General features: G+C 36.0%; 1 protein-coding gene and 1 pseudogene across 1 annotated transcript in view; both read left to right on the top strand.

Moving 5' to 3' along the window:
• The window catches only part of LOC116287979 (uncharacterized), a 33,048-nt gene extending 31,326 nt beyond the window's left edge, over nt 1–1,722 (top strand). Inside the window, exon 6 of the mRNA XM_089028442.1 lies at nt 263–1,722. Within this exon, the coding sequence (XP_088884568.1) occupies nt 263–748 (486 nt within the window). The 3' untranslated portion in view covers nt 749–1,722. The remainder of the gene's footprint in view (nt 1–262) is intronic.
• An 8,543-nt stretch (nt 1,723–10,265) lies between these two features.
• Nucleotides 10,266–12,260, top strand: LOC148911988 (uncharacterized; annotated as a pseudogene).
• Nucleotides 12,261–12,507: the final 247 nt, after the last annotated feature.

Raw genomic sequence — 12,507 nt, 5'->3', positions numbered from 1 at the left:
GAAACAAGTTTCAGATAAAATCGATCAAAACGTTAACAATTTCGTAATATGATTTTTTCCCCTTGCGTAAAAACGTGCTTACGTCATCGGTGTTTAACATCAATTATCTCGTTTAGATGCGCGGGTACCCCCAATTTTTTTTTTCGGATTCTAGTGGCATCTTGGGTGATTTAAATGACTGCCACAATTTGAAAAAAATAAAAATGGTTCGCAATTAGTAAGCACCAACCTTAATAAACAAATATTGTTTTTAAATTTTCAGAATACTTTCAGACGCAGCTCATCGTACTGGTCAAATAAGGTTGCTTACAACCTGACAGCAGGTAAAACTGGTTTTGATTCCATGGAGACAAAGATGCCGAGCTTCTGGGGAGTGTCTTTCAGTGCAATATGTGTGGGGTTCACTGTGAATGGTGTGACAAACTTTGCAACTATCACTTACACGGCAAATTCACTATATGACGTCATTGCGGACGGAAGCGAAAGGGCGGTTAATTTGCTTGGTAAATCAAAATGGCAATCTTTGATTGCAGGTTCATCAATGCAATCCTCTTGCAACAAGGAGGGATTTAATTTGAATAAAGTGCGCATAGGAGTAATTTCCAACAACGAAAACAACTGTAGAAGCACTGACAGCTTTCTGGGCTATGGGGGAAGCTTCGGAGTGTCTTGTGGGAACCGATGTGAGCATTATTGTAATAATGGAAACAAAGCTGTTGCTGCTGTAGGGTACATTCTAGTGAAGTAGACTGACCTTCTTACTAGTACAGTACAAGACTACTGTTTAATGGAAACAAGCCTTTTCTTACTTTTAGTAAATACATCTAAGTATGATATAAAAGCACGCAGGGTAGTTGCACTTTACTGACTTTAGCGCCGCCTCATGTTCCATCGAACATTATCTACACAAGTAGATAAGCATTTTGGCGGGAACGTCGGCCTGCAGGCTATTTATTGTATTTTTTAGTAGTAATCTTTATATTAATCGATTTATTAATAGCCGACTGCGATGCTTGTCGGTCTGTGGTGCAAACGTAAGGAATTGGGACCGCTGGAAGCGTTAGATTATTTAGTTTTTCCCAACCTTTCCCTTATCTCTATTTAACAAAACAAAAACAAAACAAAACAATAATAAAATCAATCAATCAATCAATCAGTCAGTCAGTCAGTCAGTCATTCAATCAATGAATCAATAGGTAAATAGATAAATAACGCAGACTGGCAAGCAACGAAATAAGCTGAAACTCTGACTTTGGTTTGAATGGGATCACTCCTTTTAAACTCAAGTCGTTACCATTAGCAACACCTTATTTTGCTAACTGTCTACATCGGCATTGTATTGTAAAGCCTCACATTTCAACGATGCGAGTTCAGCTTACATTTTATCTAAGTCATCAAAGTTTAGGCAAGCCTTTGTTAAAACTTTGTTTGGGAAATTATGCTATTTAAAAGACGTCTGTTATTCTTTATATTCCATGATTTCGCTTATAAAGTAAAATTGTAATTGAACATATAGATTCTTATAAAAATATATATCTTTCAACAACCAATTACATTGTAACCCGAAGATAACATGAGATTTAGTAGACGTCATGGACATCATGCAGGGGAAAAATAAGCCCCTCATGATTAATTAAAGACTCTTTGTGTCTCGTGCATGATCTAACACTTAATTGTAAAATTTCATATGCATAGTTTAGAATAAACGGATGATAAACTCTTGTCATCGATGTAGTCATGCTATCGTCATTTGTGTTTCATCACTCAGTCGTCAGAAGTAGGCAATCAGGAAACTCTGTAAATTACAAAGACCTACTTATTCAAGCAAGCAATCGCTCGGTCAAAACGCAATACCGACAGGTTACGGCAATACCATGTTAACTACCGTGATAATAGCAGAAGTGTCGTTTACATTTGCCTCTGATTTTTTAAACTCGGTCCCAGACCCCCACCTTTTATCCCTAGTTTGTAGAAAAATAGGCAATTTTTTGAACAAAGTTCAAATGTTCATGTTGTTATGCTTTAGGTTTTCACAATGGACACTCAAATTTCTTTCTTTCTTTTTTTTTTTTTTTTTTTTCCTTTCTTTCTTTCTTTTCTTTGGTTATTTTGGTTATTTTATGTAGAAATGTTAAAATATTTATAACATGAAAAAAAGTCCCGTCATTTTGACCTTGAATTTGTCAGTTTTGTATAAAGATTAAGGGTTTTTTTATTATTTTATATAAGATTTTGCCCGTGTTCTGCTGCTGTCCAATAGAACTCAGGGTCCCCTTCGAGGTACATTGCACGAATGCCCAGTCTGAACGGCGCGGGCTTCGCAAATTAGACCGTCATATTTGGGCACGTTATGAGTTGCAGGATACTGAATCAAATATATATTATTATCAAGATATGCAAGCATCAAGAAACGCATCAAGACACTGACCAGGAAATGACTGATAGCAAGAGAGCATAAGGAGTGTGGGAAACTTAGTAATAACGCGCACGCCAAGTAAATTCCCGATTGGGCTATTTTTAGCAACCGGATGCAGTTGAAATTTTGCCTAACCCCACTACCGTGCGTCATCAAATTGCACGCACGCGTTAGTTTTTTCCCCCGAGAGTCTCGATATTTCCATTGGATTTGCCTCGGGAAGCATCTAGACTGTCGGGGAAAAAATTTACTATTTCCCTCACGACCAGGCATTAAGTGTAAAATGTACGACTCGAGCTTGTGGAACAACTGTTAATTACTCATTAGAAAATAGAGATTACTTCATGGAAAGCGCGCGCGTAAGGGATTTTCGCACGAGTTGGTGAAGTATCTCTCTGAAATCGAACGAGTGAGCGAAGCGAACGAGTGAGATTTCAGTTACAAAACCAACGAGTTGGAAAATCCCGTACAAAGCGCTTTCCATGCTGTAATTTATTTATTTTATACATACTGAGATTTTGTTGTTTTTATTTATTCACCTTTAATGGGTTCTCTAAAAAAATACAAAACTGCTGTATTTTAAAATTGTCCTCCGAAAAGCTAAAAGCTTGCTACATGTAAAAATATCACTATTTAAATCAAAAAACATATCTGGTACAAAGTAAATAGCAAAACGATTAAATTCTAAACCAAATATGAAACTGTTCTTTAGAAAAAAACGAAATAAGCAACCAAAATCAGTGGTCAATGAAGTCTCATAAACTTAGTTTGTCAAAGCGGAGGGCTGTCTTCGTCTCGAAGATTGAAACACACGCTTGATGCGTCATGAGGCAATGTGTTGACTCTGTTGATTTGAATGAGTTATCGGTGAAAGTCTGCGACTTGTTTAAAGTTTTTATTGTCATGTCAAACTGTCCTCATTGAAAAACTGCTCCACTGAATGGACATGCTGCAGGGAAACTAGAACTTTTCATGAATGAAGATTCACGGCACTCGGTGCCCACTGCACTTTGTAAACTGGCCTTTTTTCTATAGACGTACTTGTAGTATTTCCACTCAGAATCAAAGACATGTTTTTCTGTTGTTCGTTTGAGTACTGCAATTCACTGATATACCCATTAAGCTCTTCTGGCGTGATTTCCTCGACTCTTCTCGTTTCATTTTTGGAGTTGAGAAACTCAGTCAGCAAACTTACATCTCTTTGTGTTTTGACAGAGTGTTTCTGTTTTTTTGTTGTTGTTTTTTTTTTTTTTGTTTTTGTTTTTTTTTGTTTTTTTGGTCTTCGATAAACTTGTATAGGTTTGTCAAGAGACACAAAAATCTTCTTGGTTGTTCAGCCATCCTCACAAATATCTCCTTGCTCTTGATTAGATAAGTTTAATTTGAACTACGAACAACTACAATACACTGAAAGTATTTGAAAGTTGCTCGACAAAGCTACCCGCGATGACCGCGAAAACACGATTCGCTTCGACAGTGGTTTGCGATTGGACGAAACGCTTTTTTCACGCGTGACAAATCGTTTCGCTTTTCTGATTGGCTAGAAAAGTCATGAACTTGTTTTTCACACAGGGAAATTTGATAAGAAAATCTCAGTATGTATAAAATAAAGTAATTTCCAAACTCGTTTTACTCGTTCCATGTTTCATTAGCGTTTCCAAACACGAGAAAATATTTGAAAGCTAAAGGCCGTATAAAGGTCGAAACTTTCGCATTTGTTTCTGGAATATTACGTTACTACTTTACGCAACATAGATAACATCTCTTTAAGTATAAACTAAGCTATGCATTTAGTTACTCGTTTCTAATTGATTAATAATTAGTTAATTAGTTGATTAATTAACTTTGTTTATAGAGGATAACGCGTGACAGTAATTCAACTGATAAACTCTAGTTAATTAGGGACGGGACCGCCATTAGCGTGATCATCCGAGCCACGTGAAGGTCTAACCATTTGCAGATGTAATTACAAAGGTAGCACCTTCTCCTCAGTTATTTTAAGACCCGGAGTGTTGGTCCGGCGGAGGCTTGAACAACGACCTCCCGCACAACAGACCGCTCTTACCAATTGAGCTAGCCGGCTGGCGGTGACAATCTGTTGTTATCACTTCGGAACGAGTTACTAAACCTCACCTACTTATATTTATTGATCATGATCACCATAATACATCAATCGTTGATAGCGAAGTATTCAATAAAATTGATTAATCTAATATTTTAAAAGTCAATTTTATCATTAGATATCAGTTATATCATAAATCCTCGAAAACAACAAACAAAACAAATCTTTTGGTGCAGGATTGTTGCATTTACATACATAGTTCACACTTAAATTGTGCCCCCGGCATTATCCAAAAACCTTAACTAAGCCATGCACTGCGGATACATGACAATGGAATCTAATTTAACAATTCAACTTTAGGAATTTATTGAAAACCAACATGTTTTGTGATTTGAAAACATAATCTTATACATGGCCAGAAATTCCGAATAGCCCTGCGCAGTAGGGTCACCAGACCTAAATATTAAGACAATTCTCCCACAGGATTTTCAGTCGATATTTCTCGATTTTTGACATCTTAAACTTCTCATATGGACGTCATTTTGAAAGAAACGATATGGAATTGTCATATATAACTGTTGTTTCGCATAAAGAATTTAATTCTTAATTTGGTTTTAGAACTCCATTAACGTGTCATTTTGAAGACACAACATAACCGCCATTTGTAAAATTCAGCGCAAACCTGTGTCCATTGAAGAGTATTTATTGATTTTGTGTAAAGTAAATCTCTTCGTATGCATATCATTCTGACGTTTGGTCTCTCGTCTACAATTTTTCCATCATTGCTTCAGATGATCAATCACTCAATTGCAGTCCAAGGTGTCCTTGGCATAGGCATGCAAATAACATCCTGGCAACTAAAACCCAAATAAATACCGGACCAAAATTCGGGCGAAATATACGATGCTTAACTTTCCGAAAAACTAATGTCCGATTATTCTAATCCACAAGGCCTTTGGCTATCTTTCGCAGACCAGCCAAATATTCTTCCTAAGCAGTGACAAGGACATTGAACTCATAAGAGCTGCCGAAATAATTGGCATTATATGTTGAAGTCTATGGAAAGAACTCACTCTATTATCTTACAGATATCCACAACGTCAAATTATTATTATCTAATTTTTTTTTTCCTTCCGTGTTTATTTCACTAATGGCAATATTCCTTCTGTTGATAAAATGTTTAGCACGCGATAGAAATCTTTTTCTTTTAAATACAAATAGAGAAACGTGATTGAGCCAATAAGAAACAAGCATTAAAATAAAGTGATTGACGTCAGTAACTTGATGACGTATTAAGATCATTACATTTTGATTCGGAATTTCTTGCAATAGCTAAATTTTAAGTGCGGAGTTTATTTCTTAATGTGTTGGCTACAGTAAAAGCTTATCAATTAGAACTGATATCTGTTCATGGTAATTTGCCGTCACAGAAACGAGAATAGATCATTTTCGCGTTTCCAGATATCTTATTCTGAAAATCGCTCCACTTGATAACATTCCCTTGTGCTGTTGAACATTTGTTTGCAATGGTTGTTACCTCGTTTGGCGTCAGTACCTTGTCCCACATGTTAACGCTCGTAAGTTTTCCTTGATGGGACTGAACGCGTTCAAAACCTCCTTTGTACGAACTCTGCATTTGTCCAAGAACAACTGTGCCTTTCTGAATCACATGACCTGATCTCCTGGTACCTTGACTTTTCGAGATCCCATCGAGGTAAAACGAGAATTTGCCATCCACATTGGTCCACGTTACACAGATGTGATGAAACTGATCATCAAGGACAAAAGGAATCTCATTAAAGTAAATAAAAGAAGAGATTCCATCTGAGTGAAGGAAGTGATATAGATAGTAAAACCATTTTTGTTGGTCCATTTTGATTGTACTCATACAAGTTATGGGAGAGGGCCTGGTGGAGATCTCAAATAAACTTCAACAGCACAGGGGTGAGAGGGCCTGAGAGTGTAGGAAATAACAAATTAAAGGGAGCAGCCCCTCCAAAAGTTTTTGAAATTTTGAAATTTTGAAATTTACTTTAATATACAGTTGTAACTTACCCTTTCCGTTTATGTAACCAAAATTCCATTTTATCAGGTTGTACTGTAATGTAAAGCTCATCGCTAACGGTAACCGTTGCGTAGCTGAACGGTGTGTGAACATTATTTGTTGTATCGGTTTGTACCCACATGCTGAGGGTAAATGCTGTCAAGTTCACGAATGGGTTTTCGTAAAGAGCCATAGCAGTAATTGTTTTGTTTGGAAAATGCAAGACTGAATGATCTGAAAAGAAAACAAAAAAATCCGATTGAAGAGACTATACTTGTCAAGTGCATGGACCTTTATAACCCTTAAAGTCTCCTTGCTAGTATTATTTATATCAAGAATGCTAATGAGTATTAGAACCTCATATAAAGTTGTCATGCTTATCAGTGCTCTTTATTATGAAGAATAAAAATGAGAACAATTTTATCACGGATTAAACTGCATCCAATGAGCCATTTGCAGCTCAATAATCACGTGCTGATTAATTTACTGGTTTTGATTGCCATGGGTGAAAGCTACAGGAGAGCAAACGCACTTTACACAACCTGTTTCGAGAGATCGTAATAAAACTGCATTTCGAAACACACTTGCTACACATCGTTTAATTCAGTTCAAAAGAATCACCAATTTAAAATAAAAACAAAAAATTTGGCTCCCCAGTACAGACACGTGATCGTTAAGGTTGTCTTGACTTTGTCATGCGGACGTACAATTATCACTGCGAATGGTTTTATTGGTGTACAAACTTCTATCGAAATAAAAAGTCCATGTTTGCAACATATACTTGGTCGCTTTTATTCGACCAAAGGTTCCAAAGGTTTGCAAATTATTTCTCAATTTTTGAAGCTGTTCAAAAAAACTTGCAGATCTTGTCGGCTACGCTTCGTGACTTTAAACCCGATAAAACACATCTGCTCGGTTAATAAAAAGCACTCATATACATTTCAAATCAGCCCTTGTTCTAAAATACTTTATGCAAATTGCAAAACTTCGATTTGCAAAATAAATATATTTATATAAGTGCTATAAATGTAGCAGTCTGACTAATTGAGAACCGCGCACACTTTCCGTGCGTAATTCCCATCTGAAATAACGGTTTTAGTAATTTGGTATTTTATAAAAGAAATAAAAAAATTGCTTGTTGTGCTGTATAAAATTATAAAGCATTTGGGGATTGGCAAAACACGCGAGAAATTTCTAGAAGCACTACGCTACGCATGTGCTTCTCTTAAGACTTCGCTCGTGTTCTGTCAGCCCCCGCGTGCTTTACAACTGCACACAGGACATGCGCGCGTTTTTTATTTCTTCATTATATGAATAGAATACATGTATTATGAATCCGTCTGTCTTTTTCTAAGAAAGAGAACTATCGGTGACCTGTGATTCTAAATGTCACCTTTGGGATCATGGGCGTGTTACCTAGATGCGCAATTATTAATGAATTAATACAAACAAGACTAAAAGAAAAAGAAAAAACAAACAAACAAACGAACAAACATGAAGAAATACATTTTGCCAATCATATACATCAAACGTAAAAATACGCAAGTGTCATTTTCTGTCTCAGAAAAGCATTCATCTAGTCTTTGTTTCTCAGTTTCATGCTTGCTCGATTGATTTACCTTTACCTAAGCATTTGTAGTCCTGGCCGTTCTTGGTCACTTCACACTTAAGAGGATAACTACACAGTTGGTTACTGCACCTTGTTACTGCTCGCATAAAGTAGTTCAAGTATTGCCAACCAGCTGAGTAGACCAGGCTTTCAGGGTTAGTCAAGTGATTATCATTATTCACCTCACATATCCCTTGACTGGAGTAGTAGTTAATGCTGTGGCAAGCTGCATGCAATGCACATTTGTCACTACACTGATCGCTTGTTTGTACAGCGGAGTAGCTTGCAACCACTTGACCTATCAGTTTCATATTGCGTTGAGAATAAAGAGAGGGACAACTATCTGCTAATGCTTGCAGCAGCAATGGGAACAAGAAGAGTATGACCAGGAATTTATCCATTGTTAAGATTGAAAATGCGGTACAATTTAGCTTCAAGACAAAAAAAAAAATTGTTACACATTCAGGTAATGGATCTTTCATTGAAACATTTATGCCTACTCCTGACATACATTAAAGGTTTAAGCTATAACCACATAATTCATACGACTTTAGAACTAGTTATTTCATGGGATTTTAGGCTGCCCATTTTTGACAGGTAAACATGCAGTCGATTTTCCTGAACCCCCAAGAATACTTGATTTAGCCTCAATCTCATAAATCCTGTCCGCGAATATTAATGAGGAGCCGAGTTTTACAAATCTTGTTCGCCTTTAGGAAGCTATCGTAACCGGAAGTGCTTCATTTGATTCCTACCTTGCAACGGGAAAAAAATAGCGAACGAGACTTAGAGCAAGTCTAGTGCTTGCTGTATCAGAATTGCATGCATCCACTTAGTGTTGTATCTTCGAAGTCCTTGGAGTCAGCCCTTCGTGCCACACAAGCATAGAGGATAATGATGATGAGTGTTGCATCTAATTAGCATTTGAACTTCAAGTTTTGTAACGGGTTTACATGATATATTCATGTAACCTCATTTCTAAAGCTATTCGCTTTTGGATTAGACCCCCAAATTATTCATGGATTCTACAAATATATATATACAGCTATATTCAAAAACATTGTCAAAAGTATGTCAAACTTTTTCGAGTTGTAAATAACTAGGGATTTCTGGAGAAAAAATATAAAAATATATAATAAAGAATTTGAAAATTATTAAATACATGTACTCATATATATATGATCACCCTCTATATATATATATACGCTATATATCACGCTTTGTGAGAATTTTTTTCTCATTTATTATGAAATCGTTCCCTAAGAAATTCATTTTATAAGAAAATTCAATTTATTTTTATTTTTTATTTTTATAATTAGGTATATATCTGACCGAGTTTAAACCATAAACTTTTATTTCTACAAAAATCGTAATGAAAAAGCATTACGGAAGAGGTGGAATGCAATTTAAACTTTTAAAAGTTCCTTCAAACTAACTAAAATGGGAATGAAAAGTGTTGACAATAAATAATAAATAAGAGTTGATTATTCTTTTTTTAGCAAAACGGGAGTAGTTATTCCACTGTTTTGAAGGTATAGACTGATATTTTTGACATAACCTTGTGCGTATATACCTTTCAATAAAACTATATAAATATATTTTCCCGTACGGCCCTCCCACTCAGTCAATAAGTACATAAAACCTTCTCGTGTCTAAATTTGATATCTCACTCGTGAGATATCAAATTCAACACTTGAAAATAACTTCCTTATCTCCCCGCGCCCATGTATTATTCTCTCTATTTATATGTCAAAGTTTTTGCGATTATATATAGAGGATATTACATGGGCGCGCGAAGATACGAAATTTATCTTCGAGTGTTGAAAAGATCTCTCACGAGTGAGCGCAGCGAACGAGTGAGATATTTTCAACACGAGAAGATAAATTTCGTATCTCCAAGTGCCCATGTAATATTCTGTTTATTATATAATTATCAATGAAGTATGTTTTTGCTTTTTCAGGCAATTCTTTCCGTGTATTTTTGAATAGTTATCGCAATGGTGTTATTTTCACACGTGAAAATAACATGTTATTTTCACGTGTGAAGATATCAATTTTTCGAAAAGGAGAGAAATAGATATTTCATTGGTAATTATATAATAAATAGGTTTATTATATAAGTACTAAGATTTACATGTTCGCAAGCTATTTGATACAAATCATATCACAAAAGCGAGATGCGATCCTATTTGCTATACGTGAAGAACATCGTATCAGTACTGTGATTGGCTATACGATATTTTTCACTAGGGAAAAAAGTCGTATCGAGTTTCCCCGCGCTTCTTGCAGAAAGTGTCAGCTTGCGTTTGAGTGTTTGTTATCAAAAGTTCTTAAACATGGAAGGTTGTTGCTCAAGATTTGCTCAAATCGAGGTGACTCAATCACTGAGTTTATCGAGAGCCAGGAAAACGAAAACACTAGAACTGAAAAAGACACAGAACGACGTGGCACTCCTAAGGGAATTTTTACAAACGAAAGGAGAGACGAGGGCTATAGAACAGATTTCCTGCGAAAGAACTCAACGAATACTTCAGCGAATTCGTCCTCGGTGTCCGTAAGAAACAACCAGCCAACGAAAACTACGAACCAAGCTCTCTACGGGCTTTTATAGCTAGTTTTGAACGATATCTAAAAAAGAAAAATTATGGGGTGAGCATCATCAAAGACGCTGACTTTGAACAGACACGAAAAGCTTTGCAATCAAAGCAACGAGAACTCAAACAGAAAGGAAAAGGAAGTAAACCTAATGCATCCGATGCTTTGAGCGAAAACGAAGTCAAAATACTCTACGAAAAAAAAAAACAATTGCTAGGACTCTCGTCTCCTGAATCACTCTTAAATATATTGTGGCTTATTACCCTCCATTTTGGTCTTCGTGGATGTAAAGAACACAGAGACATGCGTTGGGGAGATGTTAAAGTGCTTATAAGCCTTTACACAATATTTTCATAATTGAGTCTTTAAATAGTGAATAGTTGATTGTGAAAATAAATCGTCATTTGAATGTCGGGTCTTTGAGATACGAAGGTTTATATTTCCAATATGTTAATGACTATGACGTAACATAAGGATTTGAGTTATTTTGTGGCAACTTTTAATATTGAACACTGGAGATTTTTTGAAAACAAATTTGTAAGAACCTTTACGTGAGTCACGAGTAAAAGGGTGATGCTTTTAAAATACTGTATTCCAGAACAAGTGCAGTGTTGTATATTATATGATCCCTTATGTTACGTCATATTCATTAACATATTGGGAATAAAAACCTTCGTATCTTAAAGACCCGACGTTCAAATGACGAAATATTTTCACAATCAACTATTCACTATCTAAAGAATCAATTCTGAAAATATTGTGCAAAGGCTTATAAGTACTTTAAACTACGGCAAAACAGTCCCGACAAGGAGATAATCCTAGAGATATCAGAAAAATTTCTCCAAGAATGTATGCAGTTCCTGGAAGCAACAAAGATCCTGTTGCTGCCTATAAATTCTATGCTGAAAAAAGGCCGGTTGAGATGAATGGAGACGACGCGCCGTTTTATCTAGCGACAAACAAATGCTCCAAACAAGGTACAGGAAAACCGTGGTTCAAGAAAAATGCAGTCGGGGTAAATAAGTTGAATGGACTAATGAAGACAATGGCAGAAAAAGCTGGTATTTCGACTACTCAACTAAATTTGACAAACCACAGTGGACGAAAGACTATGATGCAAACTTTGACGAACAAAAACATTCCGCTGACAGACATCATTCAACTTTCAGGCCACAAAAATTTCCAAAGCGTAAATAATTACGCTATTGTGTCTGAAAAGCAGCAAATTGAAATGTCTCGTACACTTAGTGGCCTCACTACAGGAACAGTAAGTAAAGAAAGTAGTTCATGTAATGTCGTAGACAAACAACAAAACAATAGTTTGACAACGTTTAATTCTGCCACAAGCTCTGTTGACAGTAGACATGGCCATCAAGAATTGTCGCTGTTTTCTGGTGCCGTTATTCATGGCGGTCAGTTTAGCATTAAGATTAACAGTCTTAATCAGTCGCCAACATTATCTCAAGAGGTTGAAAGTCCCACGGCAAAAAGATACAAAAGAATAAAAGTGCTGAGTGATTCTGACTCAGACTAGTTTGGACTCTTACGTGTGTACTGCTCGTTTTCAGTGCTTTTGCAAGTCTAGTGATCCCATATTTTAGCATGATTGACTTTATTTTTCGTGTATTAGTCATTAGGTTATTTTTTGATTGGTTTTCACTTTATTATTGAACAAGTACACAAATCTGATCTAAGTATACTTATATTTACAAGCTTATCACACTATTAGAAAGAGACATATATATTTCAGTTAACCAATTGTTCGAGGTTCAATAAATTTT

Source organism: Actinia tenebrosa, unplaced genomic scaffold (genome assembly GCF_029948245.1).
Source record: "Actinia tenebrosa isolate PJP-AT-01 unplaced genomic scaffold, QUT_ActTen_1.0 PGA_scaffold12__29_contigs__length_12842862, whole genome shotgun sequence".
Taxonomy (NCBI): Eukaryota; Metazoa; Cnidaria; class Anthozoa; order Actiniaria; family Actiniidae; genus Actinia; species Actinia tenebrosa.
Note: the sequence above shows the minus strand (reverse complement) of the source record. Positions and strands in the feature narration are given on the sequence as shown.